The 23,117-nt window shown below is 41.6% G+C and overlaps 1 protein-coding gene across 1 annotated transcript; it reads right to left on the reverse strand.

The window, feature by feature from the left end:
* Positions 1-8,552: 8,552 nt before the first annotated feature.
* LOC134536360 (uncharacterized) lies at positions 8,553-21,385 on the reverse strand. Its single transcript, XM_063376113.1, has 5 exons — positions 21,375-21,385; positions 19,900-20,010; positions 17,206-17,314; positions 14,613-14,801; positions 8,553-10,209 (listed from the first exon to the last, which is right to left on the reverse strand). Exons 1-5 carry the CDS (start codon positions 21,383-21,385, stop codon positions 10,021-10,023), a joined length of 609 nt encoding a protein of 202 aa, XP_063232183.1. The 3' UTR covers positions 8,553-10,020.
* Positions 21,386-23,117: the final 1,732 nt, after the last annotated feature.

Below are 23,117 nucleotides of genomic sequence, written 5' to 3' on the forward strand. Positions count from 1 at the left end.
CCCGCGGGTAGCTGTGCGGCGGCGGCGGCCCGCCGCGGGTGTTATAGCGGTGTGCCCCCCCCCCCCCACCACCTCGCGCGACGCCTCAAGGTCACGGCCGGGACCCGCCTGCCTTCCGCCACTCGGCGCCTTCAACCGGCCTCCGTCACCGTCGGCAGTGTCCACGTGGCTTTCAACACCTTCATACAACAGTACAATATCCTTGGACACGCGACATTGCAGTAGCAACAGAATTAATTTGTACCTAACCTCGGGGATTATTTACCAATTAATTTAACAGAAAACTGCAATAGAACATTGGCATTGAAGAAGCAAGGTGCCTAATGAAGGACATGCGAACTCCTACCAAAATTAATACTTCCCAGGAAATTTACACAATTTCGTTCAACAAATAACATTTTTATTTGTTCAAAACGAGTAACATGCAACTATGAAACTGACATCGGAAAGTCGGAAGTAAGCACGTAAAGGTACGAATAATGACCAAAAATAATTAAGGCGTTACTGCACAAAAAAAAAAAAAAAAACTCGTGAATACAGTCGCAAGAGCAATGACTAACCTTTAAATCATTCAGATGCAATATACTGAACAACTCATGCAATTCCATAATTTTTTTTCTGATACAATTACCGCATCTGACAAAGGTTACAACTTATAACTGGTACATACATGGGAAAAAAAGGGGGGGGGGACAGAAAATTAAAAATCCCCTCACAAAACTTAATTGAAAATTTTGTTATTTTATTTTTTTAATTTCGAAATATTTCAAATTGAAGCATCCTGTCCAGAGAGGTGTTGAGTCGTTTAAACTCCGCAAGGGGGAAAAAAAAAAACATTTGGGTCACAGATCCCCCCCCCCCCACCCCCAGCCATACTTTTCCCTTGCGAATTCCACATATTTGCGCCCTTGGTGCCCTGTTTAGCCGGAACAGTTGCAACTTGACGACAACACGCCAGATGGCAGTCTCTGTACCAACATGCCAGTGGGGTCGCGGGCAAAGCCACGCCTTCTTCATCTCAGAGTGCGGTCCAGTGCAGAATCCAGGTCAGGTCGAGCTCCACCCAGAGGTCACTGAACTCTGCGGTAGCCCACGAGGCAGCCACTGGTTTCCCCCAACTGGCTGCCGCTATGGTCCTCCCAGAAGTAAAACTCAGCTTCAGTAATTGTGACAGCGAACCTGCTTCACTGGAAAGGTTTTTTTTTTTTTTACGGTCTGACCTGATAATGCGTTGAAATGAGCAGAGCCACAATTTCCCGTCTTAAACTCACCCCCTGGACGTCATAGTTACAAACACCACATCTGGCACAACCTCTCGTTTTGATGGAGGGGCGAACATAATATTGGTGGCGTGTGTTTTCTCGTGGTACTCTTACTTGCTCTACCATGTTCATTTGAATATTTTCAATTACTTCATATTACTTCAGCCATGACTAAAGATGGTCATAACTAGGCAGCCAGACTCTCTGATACGTAGCCGTAGCTCATCTATGCTGACCCTTTTTCAGGTGTAGCGTGTAAGTAGAATTGCTGACACCACAATAACGTACACAATATTTTTTTGGTTAGGCTGTATTTTGGCCTGCAGCCACCAGGGGTATGTTGCATTAATTTCCAGCGCCTTTAACGTTCACAAACACTGGCTCAACTGACTTCACATAATCATCAGGGAGCGTAACCATGACATTTACCAAAAAAGTTTATTCCCCATCGCTAGAGACCGGAAAAATTTGCGAATTCATTTCGCGATAGGCTAAAACACAAATAGTTATAGCTCAGTGCTGCCTCTGCTATTGGCTCACCACTCACCTGGATTACTCTGGGTCAATGAGAATCACCCAACCAAAGTTTCATCGAATCATAGGCTTCTACGTTGGGACGTCTCACATGACAGCAGCCAATGAGTGGGTGGCATTTTACCGAGTGTACGTAGGACTATGGAGTTCATCCTACAGGTCATTGAACCCGCGAATTTTTCCAGTCCCTACCCATCGCTTCTCGCGAGGTGGACAGCTGAGGTTCGCTCGAGTGCAAATTTCGCGCCTCGTTCGGGGGTTCGTTTTTCCCCGCTGGCTCATTTGTCTTGGCTAATTTTTACCTCAATCGATACTTACGACATTTCTCTGCATTTTTAATTGCTTCTTCTCGGGAAATTTCGCTTGTTTTCTTTCTTTTCTCCAACATAACCCGTTTTCGCTTAGGCATTTTGCGATTAATGGCTAGGGACTGGAAGAATTCGCGGGTTCAATGACCGCCAGGATAGACCCCACGATCCTGTGCACACTCGGGCAAACGTCGCCTGTTCATTGGCTGCTGACTTGTGAGGCGTCTCAATTGGGAGACTCGTGATTCGATACTGCTTTGACTGAGGGTCTATGATCGGCCCACAGTCCTCCAGGTTAACAGAGAACCAATAGCAGATGTTGCGTAAAGGTACAATTGTTTGCATTTTAGCATACAGCGAAACGAATCCGCGAATTTTTCCGGTCTCTATTAATGGCTCCAAAACCAAAGTTGGTAACTTTATAGTTATTTCACTCAACTAGAACCACTCACTGCTCACTCATGAGCAACTTAAAGTTCAAATCACGCAAATCGATCTATTATTCCGGAGTGACAGCTCTCATTGACTTCAATTCGACGCTCCCCACTAACGCTCATTACGTCATCACTGTGTCAGTCGCACGTAACGACCACGAGAAAAGTCTGCTCTACTAAGACATATTTACTTCAACTCTGTAGCTTTCATAGTTTACGAGCTTTAATCTGTGTCTAATCCTCAGCTGAAGTGACACCCAACCCGAGATTTAAAGACATTCATATTCCTGTTAGAAATTCATGTCAAAAATTGTTGTTTTAAAAATAGGCTACTTTTGAGTGCCTCTGACATTCTAAACGAGAAAAACTGTCTCGTGGATTCGTTCGGATCCAAGGTCGAATCATTTGACGCAGTGGGATTCCCATCGAATGTCGGGTTTTCCTTCCAGCAAATGAATTATCAAAATATTCCTCTGTAGACCAAGTATCTTCACACCACAGAATGCATGTCCACTTGTGTGTAGTTGGATAATCTTGGGAAGTTTTTCTTTTTTAGTTTTTTTTTGTTATTATTTAGTAAGTACCACTTTTGTTGAGATTAACAACTGCGTAATTTCGTCAATTGCTTTTTTTGACAATACATTTTTTAAAATATGTGTTTATGGTACATTTCCGATTGTATAAAGAAGATCAACTAATTATATGTATTGTTACCGTCCAGAACCTAACCAAGCCAAAGAGAAATAAAATTTCCATGCTTGAAAATATTTCTTCCATTCAAAGAAATATCAAGGAACAGTGATTTGCAAACTATCATAACGCTAAATATTCTGTTATCAAAAATGTATATTTAGTGATTTTACCTAGTGACTGGATTCATCATGTCAATTTCTGAGATAACAAATAAGCCTCAAAAAAATTACTATCGAATCATGAATAAGTAGTAGAAAATACAATTTAATTTTTATACAGATAATGTTTCCAATGAAAACGTGGCACGTTCTCAGGTACTCACATATAAAAATTATAAAATTTAGCAAAATAGTTGAGCGTTGAAATTTTTTTTCATTATGTGTCAAAGACTATTTCATATCAACATTACAACTTCGCGTCACTTACAAAAAAAGGCGGTTGTCTGTAAAGTCGGTTTACGGACGATAATTTAACGTGATAACGTCGTAAGAAAACATTGATGAAAAATTGCATACTTTTTAATTTTCAAATATTATTTACAGTTTTTGCAAATTTAATTTAAATAATTTGTTTAAATATAATCACGAACAATTAGTTAAAAAGCCCGCCTTAACCTGTTTGATATTATAGATTTTTCTCGCACGGTGGTTGGCCGGTTCTTGCACGCTCGGCTCAGGCGGAACGTGACAATGAGTCGTGCTTTTTGCGTGCGTGCAGCCGGCGTTTTCATCTATTTATAAGACGTTATCACGTCAAAAAATTTGTCAGTGGAAATTGTAATCTTGTGTAGGGAACTGAATTTTTTTTAATCGGTTAAATCCGGCAGGAAAAGGCACTTATAAGTTCGCTGAAGTTTCAAGATTACTGTGCGCGATTGTCACGTGTTGAGATTGGCAGTTGGACTCAGAGCGCGTGTCCAAGGAGATCATGTCGCTACCAGCCAAGGATGCTTCCGAAACCTTAGAAAGTTGTTCTGGATGGCGATGCGAGGACTGCTTCCTGAAGTTAGCGTGCTTCACTCTACGCAGGAGTCTGCTCTATGCACATAATACAGCCTGACAACAGTGACGTAGCCATTAAGAGGTCATTTGGGCTCGGATGCCTTTCTTCCAGGTTAAAAAAAAATACCGAAGACGGAGTAAGAAAATTAAAGCAACCTAGATACGTGAGGATATTGAGATATTATTTCCGAAGGATTGATTAATGTTATCTGTAGAGGGCTACAATAATTTAATTTTTCTCCATTATAGCCCGACTTGATGTCATACACAAAATCGCCAGGAATTGTTTTTTCAAGTAGTATACATCTAATGCCGGTTTGCAACGCTTGTTTTTGCACGTCTTCTATTCAAACGTATCGTGTGTGTTTCATGTATTTAATAACATTAGTTTTTTTTACTAGTTGTTTTAACGGAATCATCGAAAGATTTTCTTAAGTACTGGATGTTAAAAAATAAAATAAAATAAAAATTAAAATTAATAAGTTTCCGTTTAATTTTTCAAGCCAAATCATAATATTTATTTCTATGCGTAAACACTGGTGTTCTAAAAGCCAACTATTCCATGAGATTTAAATGTTACCATTATATTCCTTTTAAAAATTCAATTATAAAGGTGACTACTGATCAAAATTTGATACAATGGATGTACTGGACACCCTGCCATGATGCCGTTCTTAAAAAAAAAAAAAAAGACGGGTGGCACACAGGCAAATCTTGACGGTCACCAGTGTGCCAATCATCTCCCCCCCCCCCTTAAGGGGCCCGCCTCGTCAGGGGTGTATGTGTGTTAGTGAGGCGGGATGATAAGTGCGACGCTCGCTGGTGCTTCCAGCGCGGTGTCGCCTCTAAGCGCAAGTCTCTGAATTGGCGAGCAGTCTTCTCGTCGTCACAGGATAACCGTGAAATTTTAGCGGTGACCGTAACATTATATGGCGGAGAAATGAAGATAAAGGTGTAATGCAAGTCCCTTAAGTGCTTTTAATAATCTGTACTGGTTGTTTTACGCCTAAAAATTACTCTGAAAACATGCGTTTTAGCAATTTTAACTCTTCTAGAAATACAGTTTAAAAACGTGATCCAAAATTAAAAGTACTTGTCGGGCCTCAGCGAACTCTTAAATGCTTTTCGTAAACATACCCCACTCGGATATCTTGAGTAGTTTTGTAATCGCGTTGTTTTTCCTGAAGCTCTGCGCACCGTCTGTGTGACCAGGTAGGCGGGCCCCTTAATGTTGTATTTTTATGTCACCCCGCGTCATTGTGAAATTGTAGTTGTGATTGTTGGCGTATTAAGACAACACAAATTACATCCACGTCTTACCCGGGATTTGAACACAGAGCCCCCGGACCTTAGCCCGGTGCGGTATCGACTGCGCCACGAAGGCTGACTTCTTCGAGCTGCGTTGTCGATGGTTCGATGTTGTTGTTTTTTTGTTTATAGCCGACAAACCATTGGTAATTTCTGATGTAACCTTTTTGTTTGTCTACCGGGAAGCTTGGTGGGTTGAACTCGTCGACAGGAGTTTCAGAACTGTCAGAACTGTCAGAGCGGTCAGAGCGGTCAGAGCGCCTCTGTGCGCCGTCTGCGCTGACCTTGTGACGCGCGGAACCTGTCCGCCGAGCAGAGGAAACTCCCCGCGGCCAGTTGGTGGGTGGGAGGGGGGACTGGGGGGTTCCGTATAAACGTACAAAGCTGTACACTCTCAGGGGAATCAACTGGTCGCCACGGCAGCCTGGCGTTTAGTGCCCGGGTTTACCGGCAGGCCACGCTACTGCAGTGGTTCCTAGAAGGTGCTCCGTGGTAGGGTCTCAGAGCTTCTGCGAGTCAGGACGTGTCTCCTATACAACAGGCAGCCGACATAACTTTAGGGCTATTGTAAATACAACTATGAGAAAAAGATGGTTGTCTGTAAAGTCGGTTTACGGACGATAATTTTAAGTGATAACGTCATGAGAAAACATTGATAAAAAATTGCATACTTTTTTAATTTTCAAATATTATCTACAGTTTTTTGCAAATTTAATTTAAATAATTTTTTTTAAATATAATCACGGACAATCAGTTAAAAAGCCCGCCTTAACCTGTTTGATATGATTGAAGATTTTCTCGCACGGTGGTTGGCCGGTTCTTTCACGCTCGGCTCAGGCGGAACGTGACAATTTTTCGTGCGTGCAGCCGGCGTTCAACGATTTATAAGTAAAATAAAAATTGGTTTTGAATGTTCACAATTATTGTCAAATAATTTACTTTGAAGGAGATGAGTTTTCACCGAAGCACTTACGCCCTAAGTTAACCTCTTTCTGAAAAGTCTGTTTTGATAATTCAGTGGAAAATAACCCGTGGGTGTTCCCTGGCTGCGTTCCACGCGGTGCGACAGGAAGTGCTGCCTAGTGTGACAGGATGTTTTTGTTTCACTGGGCGACGACGAAAAAAAAACAGTAGATAGTAGTCCCGGCATCTGAGATAATCAGCCCATTTTCGACCGTGGGAAGCATAGTGTTATTCATCTCTTGGGAACTCCTGAAAACCGGTTTCTTTACTTTATTGCTTTGATTACAACCACTGTATTCATTGTTTTAGGAAAAATATTAGTTTTGAGAGTTCCTCGGAATTCCTAATTAGAACTTATCTCATGGAAAAACAAAACAAAAAAAAATAAACATGCTTATTTGGATATATTGCACATGCATGATGTAGCCAATAAATACGAAAAAAATGAAATTTGGAATCAAACAAGGAAACTTTTATTTTAAGTTTATTATTTTAAAAAACAACAAATATTTGTACACTGTATGATTACAAACAAAAATTACATAAAATTAAGTGCATATGTTTAACAAGCCTACAAACTTGATGACTAAAATAAAATCTAATAGTTATGTAACAAATTAAATATCTCTATGCTAAAAATAAGAAGACAATACTTGAATGCCAATTATTATCTTACATACATTACTCATGTTAAACCAAGGAAAAAATGTATTTTTGATACAGAGGATTTTGTTAAAATTCACATTGCCAAATCTTTTTTCGATACAAAATTTTTGGCAAAGTTAAATTTTGTACAATATTTTGTGACAACTTCCAAAAAAAAATATTCATTGTGACAGTATTGAGTGCACTTAAATAAGTACAGTCATTTGTCACGTATTAATATTTATTTGGTTGGTTTATTAAAGAGAAATCATTCTTCTTCTCATGGATGTGTAAACGTTTTACTATGATCTCTATTTTGATTTTTTTACTCAAAATTCAGCATCTAAACATGCAAATAAACTTCTAATTTTTTTTTTAAATTTACAACACAACGGTATTAATTAAATAAATAATGTTTTTTTAAGCCAACAGGATGACCGTAACAGCATTAATAGTGGAACATGTGTTCGAAGATTTTTTAAAACTATGCCCGAGCGTACGTAATGAGTTGGAACATTGTTAACATACCCACGATAGCGAATACAGGTTTCTTCTTGTAGTATCCATCTCTGTAACACGTGCTGTAGTGATGATGGTATTGTAAGGTGCACACAGTGAAAAATTTCTTGTAATTTTACAGACTAATCTTCCGATATTTATGCCACAATATTCTTGAAAAACTGCAAGCAAACAGTCTGAACTTCACAGAATTCTTTCGTGGTAAACTTGTAGGAAACTAACACTTAAATTAAACAATTAATTTTTGAAATTTCCTTCACCTCAAATGAATATGTGAATGCGGAATGAAAGTAATCAAACGTTTTCTGTACGAGCTGACGCTGACTGGCGAATCAGTCAGAATCACTGGCACCCGTGCTTAAACAGCGCGATCAGCTTCGAAATAAGTAAGAGTTACCGATGCATAACTAACATTCGGTCAAAGTGGACAAGGGACCCGCCTAGTAAGTGGGGCGGGATGATAAGTGCGACGCTCGCTGGTATTTCTAACGCGGTATCACCTCTAAGCGCAAGGCTCTGAACTGGCACGAAGTCTTGTCGTCGTGTGAAGGTCAACCATGAGATTAGAACCAAACCATAACATTATATGGCGGAGAAATGACGATAAAGATGTAATTCAAGGCCCTTGGGTGCACTCAAGAATCTTTACTGGGAGTTATTTCTTAAAAATATGTTGTGAAAATACGTTTTTTTTTTTTTAGCTTTTTTCACTCCCCAAAAAAATAAAGTATAAGAACTTAATCCGGAAACGAAAATACTTATTGGCTCTCTGCGAACTCTTAAATATTATCTTTGAAAGATTTGTGCAATGGGAGTGCATGACTTGATGTAAGCTTTTGGACATACGCCATTGCTAAGCACATTTTTGTGCTGTCATCATTTGTGTTTTTTTTTTCGTTCTCTTAGTCCATTTTTCTTTGTTTTTCTTTGTTGACCATATTCCTGTTATGGAATATTATGTGGTGTTTATATCCTGTTGGCAACAGCCATTTTTTGCTTAATTTGTGTCTTTGTCTTTTGGGTATTTTTTAGTTTTCTTCTACAGAAAAAGTGATTAGCAATGGCGTATGTCCAAAAGCTTATATCAAGAACTCTTAAATGCTTTTCGTAAGTAGACACAGCTCGGATACCTTGAACAGTTTTCCAATCACATTGTTTCTTCTAAAGCTATGCGCACGAGCAGGTGGGGCCAGAGCTGTAGGAACTTGCAGAGACAAGGAGGGCGGTTCTAAAAGATTTGCCATTAAATTTAAAAGATCTGGAGCAGTATGAAGTTTTAAGTGTTGCTTTTAATAACAATGGAAACACAAAATATAAATATCTTGTTAACTGGATCTTTAATGTATTGAAAAATGCAATACATTTTTTTTCTCTCGTAAGATTCAAGAAAAAATTGTTTGTCAGCTAGTTTACAAGATATAGTTAGTAAAGGCTACCTTGAAATTGTACACATCACGCCTCACACGAATAAAAGGAATCTTTCCAGATGTAACTTTTTAAACATTCTTTTTAGTTTAGACAGCTGATGAATACTAATTTTTATTTTATTATTGGTTTTGAAATCCAATAAGTCATTAAATTTTGGTTGATATTTAAAATAAAAAAAATTGTAAAACAGAAATAATAAATTATAAAATACTGCACTTTCCAGACGCGTAAATATATAAACTTTGTTGCGGGTGAAAATTTGCAGCCCACTACACTAATCGTTCTTCCCGAATTTGTAACATGGTAACCCCTGAATGCATACCACCCGCCGTACACGCAAGTATTTCCAGTTGCCTGACTATCAGGGAAAGAGAGGCTCTGCGCCAGTCCTGTGACCAGCAAGTAGTCCCGGCGCTGGAATGTTAGCGATGCCTCTAGCTACCTCTGGGCGCGCATGGGGCTCTTCACGTGACGTCACGGCTCTACAAGCTCACGGCGCTGCCACGGGCATGTCCTCTACCTGCGCTCTGCACTCTACCACTGCACTCGCCCGTGTCATGTTCTATTTCATTAATTATTTAATCAAAATAGATTAGGTTTTCTTGTTTTATTAGTAGAATGACTACCATATTTTTCTAACTTTACGTATTTTTTTCTCCTAAATAACATTTATTTTGAAGACGTAATTTTTAATTAGGGAATACAATAATTTTTATTGTATTTCGAAATTTGTTTTCGTCTTAAAACTCCATGCATATTCAAAGAACACACATGCTGCAGGTCTCTAGAAGAATTGGAGAATCTGTTTACTTAATAAGTGTCTCATCTCCCTGGGATAGTGGAAGGACCAGCACGGCGCCTCGCAGTCCGTCATGAGCCGGGGCTCATATCTTGTAGCGCCTCGCAGTGACTCATGAGCCGCGGCTCATATCTTGTAGCTGGAGCCGTCGGCCGCGACGGGCAGGTCGGCGGTCTGCGCCGCGGGGCTCAGGAAGTCGCGGTTCCGCGGTCTGCGCCGGGACTCCAGCCTCTGCTCGCGGCGCCTCTGGAGGGAGGGCAGCTCGGCCGTGGCCTTCACCAGCTGCCCCACCGAGCCCAGCGTCTGGATGGGCACCTGCAAGACACCCTTGCACAGCACCCACACCACCAGGTACACGCCCAGCCCAGCGTCTGGATGGGCACCTGCAAGACACCCTTGCACAGCACCCACACCACCAGGTACACCGCCCAGCCCAGCGTCTGGATGGGCACCTGCAAGACACCCTTGCACAGCACCCACACCACCAGGTACACGCCCAGCCCAGCGTCTGGATGGGCACCTGCAAGACACCCTTGCACAGCACCCACACCACCAGGTACACGCCCAGCCCAGCGTCTGGATGGGCACCTGCAAGACACCCTTGCACAGCACCCACACCACCAGGTACACCGCCCAGCCCAGCGTCTGGATGGGCACCTGCAAGACACCCACAGCACCTACACCACCAGGTACACCACCGAGCCCAGCGTCTGGATGGGCACCTGCAAGACACCCTTGCACAGCACCCACACCACCAGGTACACGCCCAGCCCAGCGTCTGGATGGGCACCTGCAAGACACCCTTGCACAGCACCCACACCACCAGGTACACCGCCCAGCCCAGCGTCTGGATGGGCACCTGCAAGACACCCTTGCACAGCACCCACACCACCAGGTACACGCCCAGCCCAGCGTCTGGATGGGCACCTGCAAGACACCCTTGCACAGCACCCACACCACCAGGTACACGCCCAGCCCAGCGTCTGGATGGGCACCTGCAAGACACCCTTGCACAGCACCCACACCACCAGGTACACCGCCCAGCCCAGCGTCTGGATGGGCACCTGCAAGACACCCTTGCACAGCACCCACACCACCAGGTACACCGCCCAGCCCAGCGTCTGGATGGGCACCTGCAAGACACCCTTGCACAGCACCCACACCACCAGGTACACCGCCCAGCCCAGCGTCTGGATGGGCACCTGCAAGACACCCTTGCACAGCACCCACACCACCAGGTACACCGCCCAGCCCAGCGTCTGGATGGGCACCTGCAAGACACCCTTGCACAGCACCCACACCACCAGGTACACCGCCCAGCCCAGCGTCTGGATGGGCACCTGCAAGACACCCTTGCACAGCACCCACACCACCAGCTGCCCCACCGAGCCCAGCGTCTGGATGGGCACCTGCAAGACACCCTTGCACAGCACCCACACCACCAGGTACACGCCCAGCCCAGCGTCTGGATGGGCACCTGCAAGACACCCTTGCACAGCACCCACACCACCAGGTACACCGCCCAGCCCAGCGTCTGGATGGGCACCTGCAAGACACCCTTGCACAGCACCCACACCACCAGGTACACCGCCCAGCCCAGCGTCTGGATGGGCACCTGCAAGACACCCTTGCACAGCACCCACACCACCAGGTACACCGCCCAGCCCAGCGTCTGGATGGGCACCTGCAAGACACCCTTGCACAGCACCCACACCACCAGGTACACCGCCCAGCCCAGCGTCTGGATGGGCACCTGCAAGACACCCTTGCACAGCACCCACACCACCAGGTACACCGCCCAGCCCAGCGTCTGGATGGGCACCTGCAAGACACCCTTGCACAGCACCCACACCACCAGGTACACCGCCCAGCCCAGCGTCTGGATGGGCACCTGCAAGACGCACACTACCAGGTACACCCAGGACACCACCGGGAAACACCTGCTTGGCGCATGTTGTGCATGCATGCCCGAGGGCGCAGGTAACGTGGACAGGAACTGCGGGGTGTAGCCAGGCCCGTCAGCAGGGCTACCAACTCCCTAGAATATTTATTGAAATATATTATAATTATATATATTTATTACATAAAATATAATATATACTTATTATAAATGGGAAAACCCCAGAAAATCTTTTTAGAATCCAGGAAGAATTGTATATATGTATAAAGTAATAAACTACAGAAATTACTTGATGTTGGCTTTTCGACATACGCCATTGCTATGCTCATGTTTGTCTGTAGAAGAAAACTACAAAATTACACAAATGACAAAAACACAAACTAAACAAAACATTGCTGTAGTCAGGATATAAACGCCACACAATACTCCAAAACAGGAACATGGTCAACAAACAAAGAAAAACAAAGAAAAAAGGACTCACAAAACGAAAAAAATCCACAAATGATTACAGCACAAAAATACCGAACCCAAAAAATTCAGCACAACAGTTGAAACGAGACGACAACACAGCAAAACGAAAAGACGAAATAAACACAATTGTTTTCCAAATAAGAACGAAAAAAACCCCACAAATGATGACAGCACAAAAAATATTCAACGCAAATATTCAGCACAACAGTCAAAACAAGACAAAAACACGACAAAACGAAAGGACCAAACGAACACAACCTTTTTATAAAACAGAAACAAGCGACGTTTCGGGAACTGCAATCTGCTCCCGTCCTCAGGCAGAGACGCGCATGGTACGGAAACACAGGGGCGCATGTGCGGGAGGAGAACGCGAGAACGCCGGCCGTAATGTCGGAATAATCTGTCACTTGAATAGAAATTCAAAACCAAACACTTAATATCATTTCACAAGAGAAAATATTTGCACCAATCGGTTAATTTTAATAGCAAGGAATTCTATTAAATATATTGTTATGCTAAAACAGATCGAAAATTATCTAATATTAAATCACACAAAAAAATTTTTGACAAAAATTATTAAAAACAAATTGGCGTCTTTCAAATATGTACGTTTTTTTATAAGTACAATGTTAATATTATCCGATGATGGTCTTAATTAATATACAAGAAAAAAATATTTCTGAAATTGTCGTGTCAAATTTACCGTACTGCCCCAGGGAAGAGGCAGGGTTGCCAACAGTGGAAGGAAGTATTCCCGAGCGGAGAGAGTGGTGGGACGTCCTTGGAGGGACTTAAGTGCGATAAGTGATCAGCTGTTTACGTTCCCGGCGCTGAGTGGCGGTCAAACATTGCGCTCCGCGCGGCTGAGTGATGGTCACTCTGAAGCTTCGGCGCAAGCCAAGGCGGGATGATAAATTACTTTTTATTGAAGGTTGTATATACTTCAAAAACACCTAGCACCCGTGTCAGTAGTATGTACGAGGGCTATTCGTAAATTAAGCTCCGTTTGGTCATTCTAAAAAAAAAATTTGGTTGTCTATAAAGTCGGTTTACGGACGATAGTTTAACGTGACAACGTCATAACATAACATTGATGAAATGATTTCATACTTTTATGAATAAAATTGAATCATTTTTATTTTAATAATAAAAGAATAAATACTTGAAATTATACTAGTAATAAGATTTTTAAAATGCAAGAATAATTAACCTTTATTGCAGAAATTGTTGTTATAATAAGCAATGAAAACCACATTAACTTTTCACTCCACTTCATAAACAGTCGACGAAACAGTTCACGTGTAGGTGACTTGTAATTAATTTTAAAAACTGGCGTTTAGCTATAAAGTTTGAATATAATTATGAACAAGTTTTCATATAAATAAATTGTAATCAAATATCTATCGTCAATTATATGAATCACCATAATTTTTTAGTCAATTGTAACAACCTATTATTACTGCACTCGCCGACAGATGCTACTTTTTTTAATAATAAAATAATTAATACTTGAAATTATACTAGTAATCAGATTAATTTTCTTACGTACATCTGCGTAGAAATGATTTCATATTACACATTTATAAACAAAGTTTTAAGTTTTCACTTCTGTCGGTGCGACGCAAGCGCGAATGAGCGTAACGGAACAATGTGCGTAATGGGATACTTTTTCGTGCGTGCAGCCGGCGTTCATTGATTTATTAGACGTTGTCACGTCAAAAAAGGTAACTTGTGAGAAATGTTTCTGACGGTTTTAGTTTTCTTTATTTCTGCTTCACATTCTCACATACTCGCCATTGAGTTACAACCACTTTTCATAACGCTGTATCAGTTTATTTTAACCTCTCGCCGCCTGGATTTTAAATCAGTTGACAATTGTAATTTTGTGATTTCCGCTGTAATTGTTGACCCACGTTTCATTAAATCAACAAAAAAATGACGCCATTTTTGTCCCAAAAAAAATGGTAGCGATCATTTTTCGACACGAGTACGGAGATTGCTTAAACGTTTCCCGGAGATGTTTACTAAGCGCCTGTTCTTAGGCTACACGCATTGCGTGTTTGAAGTTCGTGATGCCTATGGCCCAGGTGTCCGTTTCAGTCATTATTAACATTCTTACTGAAATACATTTATAAAATTGGAGTGAACCACTACCCTCTTGTACATCATGATAGTAGTAGATCCCTTGTGATTATCAGCTCTGGCTAGGAGCAGACCAGGACAGGACTCTCATCCATGGATAACACCACATATGATGTACGTGCCGTAGTCATATTGTTGCCACTGTGATGTTGAACGGCGTGCAGGCGATAGACGACTCCAGGAACCAGAGCAGAGTGGCGCTCACCTGGAAGATGCTGTCTATGAGCTGGCTCGCAGAGCTGCCGTATGTCTGTCGTGGCTGCCTGGCGCCGTAGTCCGTGTAGGACTGCCTCGTGCCGTAGTCCGTGTATGACTGCCTGGCGCCGTAGTCAGTATAGGACTGCCTCGTGCCGTAGTCCGTGGAGGCCTGCCCCCTGGTCTGCCGAGGCCCGTTCTGCGCACGAGCACACCCAGGTACAGCACAGCATCTCGCGGGCATCGCAACATCAGTGACCTCGTAGCTAGATGCACTTCCCAGTTACACGAACAGTCCGACATTTTACAAAATAATAGCCCCTTAAACATTGCTTGTTAACATCAGTTCCAACACCTTGAAAAGTGATTATCGAAACAACGTTTCTCTATTGGATTTTTAAAAGCAAAAAAAAAATTAAAACATTATTACGCACAGAACAGAAGCACTAAAAATTGTCAAATAATGCATTTTATTACAAGAAAACGGAACCAGCTTTAAAACTCACGTACGTACTAGAGTAGATATATTTTTTTTGTTATCCCTCTAGGTTTTATGGGTTGTGGTTGGACATATCGTAACATTCCCAATAAAATGTAATGGTAGTTTTTTTTTTATCAAACTGTACAAATGTATGTGAAATATATCATAAAAATATGGTTTATTTTTGGGGCAGGTACATTGTGCGAAATCAGACCAGAAATTACACGGAAATAAGATATGCTTACGCCAGCAGTTTATTTATTTTTGTAAATGGCGGCCATTTGCAAGAGAAAACTTTTTAAAACTAAAAATTTCTTTTGTCAAAAAGTATTCCTACAGTGTAGGAATAGTAAATTATACTACCTGAATTTTTATAGTTTATAGTGTTTTAAAACACAGCCGAAATATTTCCGCGAAATACGTCATTCCGTAATTCATTTCTTGTGAATGTTATTTTACCCCACATATATGTGGGAAGGATTCAAATCAATATTAAGTTTCACAAGCAAGAATATGAAGGTTAAATGTTATCGTTTCATGTTTAAGGACCTTACATAAAGGTGTTTAAGGATGCAGGTGATGGACCAAGTGACTGTGTGGACTAGCAGAGTCACGCTCCGCTATAAGACACGTCGCGCGCGTTGGTGGTCCACTGGTCCGTGGGTTACATCAGAGCCGCCGAAAGCAGTTTTCGCATATTCAGATCGCGCCCACGGACTCGGCTTTCTCCCGTCGCGGAGGGCGAGTCTCTGCCGACACAGGGCCTCTGTACCTCTGTGCCTCTGTGCCTCTGTGCCTCTGTGCCTCTGCCGACACAGCGCCTGTGTCACAGCCAGGCCGCTCCAGAATGGAAACAGTAACCTCCTCTGAGGAGAGGTGTCGAGACAGATACTTCCATCAGCCATGTCCCGTTCCGAGGTAATTTTTGACGTGATGACGTCTTATGAAGCGATTAACGGCCGGCTGCACGCACGAAAAATTGTCACGTTCCGCCTGAGCCGAGCGTGCAAGAACCGGCCAACTACCGTGCGAGAAAATTGTTTATAATATCAAACAGATTAAGGCGGGCTTTTTAAAAGCAGAAATTTAAAATATTTCACGTATTTGTCCAATTTTAACATTTCAAATTAACAATTTTTGACATTGATTTGATTTCAAAAAATTTCTATAACTAATTGTTCGTGATTATATTTAAACTAATTATTTAAATTAAATTTGCAATAAATGTAAATAATATTTTGAAAATTAAAAAGGTATGCAATTTTTCATCAATGTTTTCTTATGACGTTATCACGTAAAATTATCGTCCGTAAAACCGACTTTACAGAAAATCCCCCTTTTTTTAAAATTTAGGTTCAACGTGGTTAAAACTACCGACTTTTTAGAGGCTGGACTTTAACAAAACGAAATTATATATTCACAGTATACTTTCCGCATATTCAGCCGTCAAAAGTTGCGTTTTTAACGTTTTTGCGCATTATGGATACCGAGAAATAAATGGAATTGGAACTATTTTAGGGTTAAAGTCAACTTTACTGGCTACTATGTAATATGGTTAAAATTATTTCGAAAAAACAATTACTGTGCCTACCTTTTTTTAAAAAAAAAAAATGATTATAAAAGGCTAGTTAAAATTTTTTCTGAATGATATTTAAACCATATCACGCAGTAGACACCAGCATTGCCTTTAATCCTAAAAATTTCCAGGTATTTATTCTATTTGGTTCTCCGTGTCCACTCTGCACAAAAATTTTAATTCAACTTTGTCAAATAATTATTCGGAAAGTATGCATTATATTAATTTTTTTTTTTTTCATTTGGTTGAATTTGGTTACTAATAAACTTACTACTATCCATTTTGGGAAAAAGTTAACTCGTTGGACGAACAGTTTCAAATGTTATTTTTTAAGGTATTTACTTAAACAAAACTTTAAATGTTTTAAAATTGTTAGTTCAAAATGGTTAGTAGGTTGAGCGAAAAACAAGTAAATCACTGAACAGAATATTGGTTACTAAAATATCATAATGTCAATGGAGACGAAAACGTAATCTGTGATATAAGACTTTGTAAAAATGTTAGCGTGGTGCAAGACTTGACGGGGTTTTAGACGAGAATACTCACGTAGCTCTGCGACGGGAATAAGAGGTCCAGGAAGGAGTAGGGCCTGCACTCCGTGGTCGAGACCAGCACCGCCAGAAGGAGGAGACAGCCGGCGCCTGGAGACATCGTCCTGGGAGACAACCGTTCAGGGGGAGCTCATAAGAAAGGAAGTATGCGAGTGAGCAAGAATTCGAGTGTACCAGTCATAATGCAAGTGTTATAAATGAAAATTTACACACAGCCATTTCCTCCATGGCTTAAAAAAAATATTATCTTGGCTAGTCGGTTACTTTGACAGTTGTATGTATTCATTACGGTACCTTAACAAAGTAGTACAATAAAATAAGTAAAATTTAAATAAATCAGTTTTTTAATAAAAGTAGATGAACATCATTTAAATTCATCACAGGTAGACCGAAATTAGTGTTCAAGGTTTAGTCAGTTGTTTTTCTAGTGCCTTTGGGCAGGCGGTGTTCCTCAACACAAACATTGAGAATCATATAATTCAAAAATTATTTCTTAACTGAACACTTTTTGATTTCACAGTGGCCACAGAAGCATGCCATCTGTGCTTCCAGCAAGTAATTTGGTAGCTTGAATATGCTTCACGAATTCGGGCTGCTCTCTTCGTTACCCTCTGAGAGTTACTATTTCGTAACGCTACGACGTCATCGACCTACCCTGCCAGATGTGTAGAAGTTTACAATATAAAGACTTCCTCTTTTCTCTCTCACTACCGGATTATTGAGGACACAGGTTCATTTCCATTTCGCACCGACATTGCGTAGGGGCCATCCAAACCGGTTTCAGCCGGACGTGAAATCCTCGCGTTAAGGTGACGTGTTTTAAGAGCGGAGTTGTGTTGTAAGTAGTTCGCCGACACGCGATACTTTCACCCAGCACACACGCGCGGGTCTTCGTTGTGTAAACTAGCTCGCTCGCTGTCTGAGATAGTGAGGTGCCGTGGTGGACGCACCACAACGCCGAAATACCACAACGCCGAAATACCACAACGCCGAAATACCACAACGCCGAAATACCACAACGCCGAAATGCCAAATTGACCACAATGTCGAAATACCACAACGCCGAAATGCCAAATTGACCACAACGCCGACAGCTAGAAAACTGCTGTGTACCACAACGCCGAATTACCACAACGCCGAATTACCACAACCCCGAAATACACTAACGCCGAAAAATTACATTGCAGGACTGCCACAAAGGTTAGGTTAGATTAGTTTAGACTAGGTTAGGTTAGACTAGGTTAGGTTAGACTAGGTTAAGTTAGGCTAGGTTAGGTTAGGCTAGGTTAAGTTAGGTTAGGTTATATTACGCTAGGTTAGGTTAGGTTAGGTAAGGTTAGGTTTGATTGTGGTATTTCGGCGTTAAGGTACATTTAAGAAACACACACATATTCATTCAGTTGTTATTTCGGCGCTGTGGTACACAGCAGTTTTCTAGCTGTCGGCGTTGCGGTCAATTTGGCATTCGGCGTTATTGTACGTTCGGCGTTGTGGTAACGACTGGAGGCGAGGTACCGGGTACTATCGGCGACTGCGAGTTGGCGGTGTCAGGGAGGCTCCTGCTATTTGTTTGTCACCAGATATTTAATACGCGTTATTTCCGAGCTGTGAAAGGTCGTGCTAGTCATGGCAATCATTAACACTTGCGTGACATTTTACCGTCAGCTAGAATTTTTATTTACGGATTTAGCCTTTTGTAAATTGCGTGAATGTTGTAAGGGTTGTTTTATTTGGTAGCATGGCCTTAGGAAACTAACTTGGATTGATGTTGATTTTTTTTTATGTGTAAAATCTTAGCTCTAGGTATACGGCATTTGGTGAGAGCGATTTCGTGAATGGGACGGAAATCATGGAACGGGAATGCGTAACCACGGTGCTGCCATCTGTGGCGGATGGCGCGAACAAAAGTTCACAAAGACCAAGGGAAAAATATATATAATTAACTTTTTGATGAATTTTTGACAACATGGGCGGTATTTTAATGAAATTCTTTGTCGGAAATCAGGTCCAAAGACTGATTTTAGTATTTTCAATTATTATTTTTCTCTTTTATCGGAGCCGTTTCATTATGTAGTTTAAAATTTCACTTTACAAATTGAATGATTTGATAGTCGACATGATATATATTTTTTAAAAATATCATTAAGTGTTTCTCGCACAGTTAAATCTTCGTTACAAATCAATTGGTCGTAAGTAGTTAAATTTAACAATGTAAACACAACACTTTGAATAGGAACCGTCTGTCCGAGTTTTTTTTGCTAGTAGTTACAATGAGAGAAAGGTTTGTTTGCCTCAACAAAATATTTGTTTATATATGGCGAAATATATATATATATATTTAATTCAAGCAAATATTTTGTAGAAGGAAAGATTCTGTTGACCCAACAAAATGATTTTGTCAACTCAAATGTATATTCTGTCAGGTGTAACAAATCATTTTTGTTATTTACCGAGTTTAGTTAAACTAACAAAATATTTAGTTCCACCAAGTAAATATTAGTTTCGCCATATATATGAACCTATATTTGTTTGATTCAAACAAAGCTTTTTCTCTGTGTATGGGTCCAGCCGATAGATAGCGTCACATTTCGCGCAAGACATGGTTTCAGTTCGCACTGTAAGAGTCCCTCCTTGTTCTAAGAGTCTAAGTGTCTAAGTGTCTAAGTGTCTAAGTGTCTAAGTGTCTCACCCTGGACTTGGAGCTTCAGCAGGAGCGGCGGGCCAGCTGTCCGTCGAGGTCTGGAGCCGGGACCCGGGGGACAGCTCGCTATATCGCGGGCCGTAGACGCCCACCGGGTCCCTGCCTCGCGCGAGACCCCCCGTCGACGGGCAGACAACTCTCCCCCCACCCACCCACCACCACCCCGGCCGACGAGACACCCCCCTCTCCCCGCAGCCCCTGCATGCTGCCCACTGCTCGGCTGTTGCTCGACGACCCCACACCAGCTTCTTGTGCAGACCCGACAATCCTGAGCTCAGTTCTTAGACGACTCCCGAGACCACCGCGAGCAGATGTCTGGGTGGTTCCTCGCCATCGGACAAGGTCCAAACCCTTCCCCACCAATCCCTGGTCTGGATTCTTCCCACATGACCTCGTCGTACGCGATACACACAGATGGCCTCGGTCATACCCAACTCCTGAATCTGGATGTCACGCCTGGGGTGTGGTCGCCTTTAGAATTGCTCCCTAACATGTAGAGACCGGAAAAATTCGCGAATTCATTTCGCGATAGGCTAAAACACAAATAGTTATACCTCAGTGCTGCCTCTGCTATTGGCTCATAAAAACTCACCTGGATGACTCTGGGCCAATGAGAAACACCCGACCAAAGCTTTGTCGAATCACAGGCTGCTACGCTGGAACGTCTCACAAGACAGCAGCCAGTGAGTGGGTGGCATTTGACAGAGTGTACGTAGAACTATGGAGTTCATCCTGGAGGTCATTGAACCCGCGAATTTTTCCGGTCCCTACTAATATGGACACAAGTATTAATGTAGGAACTTAAATGTGTTCTTGTTTGCCAATCGTTAATGCATTATCGTCAGTCTTAACCAGATGTCTCAATCCCCAGAATATAGATTTTACAGGATTATGAAAAAACTACAAGGCATAATATTTTGTTTGTTTACTTTTTTTCACTGAATTAATTTCACACGGCTAAGTCTACTGCGATGAAAAACATTTCGCTAGACAAGGGAATATTAGCAATTCGAGTATTTATTTGCGAATGTGACTGTTCTGCCGGGAGTATTAGGTGTAGAAGTACGGAAGAACAAATCTGTTCTCAGAAGTAGCCGCGCTTTTTTTAGAGTCTTTGAGGAGGTAGCTACTTTTCATAAGCCAGGGAAACAATAAAATAGAAAAAAAAATATTTCACAAAATGTTTTACGTGTTGACGGACATATTCCGCTACTAACTGAAAGTTCTTTGATCATAAAACACATTTAGCTATGGTGTGGGTATCTGTTTTGAAGTTGAAGTCAGCTAGTTAGCAATTGGATAGCAAAAAATAGTCTAAGCTGTATTTTAGTCTGATATTCTGTAAATTCGTTTAATAGTTTGAAAAGAATTAACTAGGAAGTATCCTAAAAAATGCGATCATGTAGTGAATATTGCTAAACAAACATGATTCCAAGACACCTGCAAGATCGTGACACACTTACGGTGTGCTCATCTTCAGGAAAAACAACGTGATTTGATAACTACTCAATGTATCCGAGTGGGGTATCATAGTATTCGCCGAGGGCCGGTAAGTCGTTTCGATTCAGGATTAAGATTTTTAAACTGTATTTTTAAGAAGAGCTAAAAGGCGTGTTTCCAGAGCTTTTTTTTTCAGGCATGAAACAACCGGTACAGATTCTTGAGAGCACGTTAGGGACTTGAAACATACTTTTTATCTTCATTTACACGCAATGCTCAGACCTTACAGTTGTCCTGTGCACTGGGAGAAGACTGCGCGCCAGTCCAGAGGAGACATCGCGCTAGAAGCACCTGATCAGACGGGACTTCACTCAGGTAGGAACGAGGGTGGGTGGGGGGGGTTATGTTCTCGTATTGACCACGAGTAGTAACACGGCAGTGGTTGCACGCATCCTTGGTATTAGCATTTCAGATGATTTCGGTTATTTCACATTAACAATTCCACACATTTCTGGCCTTTCCTTTGATTTATATCGTTACACTTCATGCATTTAATCATTGAAATTAGTTTCTATTAAAGTACACTTATTTCGTTATAAATGGGTTCTTTTTATGCTTTTTCATGTAATTTTACTTCATTTTATTTATTTAATTAATTACATTTGGATACAAATAATTCAATTTGTATTGTATTAAGTGATTTTATGTGTTATATTAGGTTTCCTTATTATTTCGGCATATGTGGATGTATATCATTTCCATTAATATCGTTTCAGATTATTTCGGTTATTTCACATTAATATGTTCGAGTAGATAACATTTCCACACATTACAATACCAAGGGTGTGGTATTCACTGTTGGTGCGTGCAACCCTTGTCACCTCCATGTGGAACAGGCCTGACCGTCGCTGCTCTCTAGTCCCTGGACGGTCCCTCCAGGGCCTCTGGGGAGGGGGGGGGGAGGTAGTGGCTCTGCTGCATATGGCCGCGGGTCGCGGGACTTTCTCTCCCGGAGGCGCGGCCCGTCAGGGACTCCCACACGGGGTCGTTGAACTCTTGCCCCCTCGTGGTCTCTCGCGCGGAGATCGGGTCAGAGGGTGGACCGGGCATACCCCCTCCCTCCAGCCTCCTTACCCCCTACCTCCGCCCCACACCCACACTCACGCCTACAGGCATACAGTATCAACATCTCACTTATCCCTGCTGTTCGGGAACACCAGTAATGGTTTATGTAACTTTTTGTCCCACTGTTGTCATTAAATTATATCACACAGTGACAGATGCCTCTTTGCAAATTTATGTCCATGTACATGAAAAAAATTATGATTGATTTGGAATTTTTTTTATGCAGTTATGAGTAACTAATGTGGAGATAGTCAGTTTTGTTTTTAAAGGAAAGTGAATTAATGAAAGTTTCATATTGCTGACACGATTCATGATAAATATTGATATAATTGAAGTTAAATATATCTATTTGAATTTTTTATCACTATTGGGTTCAAATACAATTTGAATTGAATTAGAATCAACTCAAGAAGTGTAATTCTGTTAATACATATATTATATTATAAGTAGAATAGTCAGTACAAGCTTGCTAACATCATGTTCAATAATATTGTACAACATATACGGTGAGTTATGATGTTAATTTGATTGAATTCATCTTTTGGAAACTTAATCTGTGAATTGATATTATATTCAAATTATTTGACCCACATATTTAAATTTGGTTTTGCATGCTATCCGATGAGACTCTCTGTGATAAT

This window comes from Bacillus rossius, chromosome 10, assembly GCF_032445375.1.
Source record: "Bacillus rossius redtenbacheri isolate Brsri chromosome 10, Brsri_v3, whole genome shotgun sequence".
Taxonomy (NCBI): Eukaryota; Metazoa; Arthropoda; class Insecta; order Phasmatodea; family Bacillidae; genus Bacillus; species Bacillus rossius.

Coding starts and splice junctions, on each gene's coding strand:
- LOC134536360 (XM_063376113.1), bottom strand. Junction 14,802..17,205: donor TATTCCCGTCGCAGAGCTAC/GTGAGTATTCTC, acceptor GCTCGTGCGCAG/AACGGGCCTCGGCAGACCAG. Junction 10,210..14,612: donor TCATAGACAGCATCTTCCAG/GTGAGCGCCACT, acceptor GGTGTCTTGCAG/GTGCCCATCCAGACGCTGGG.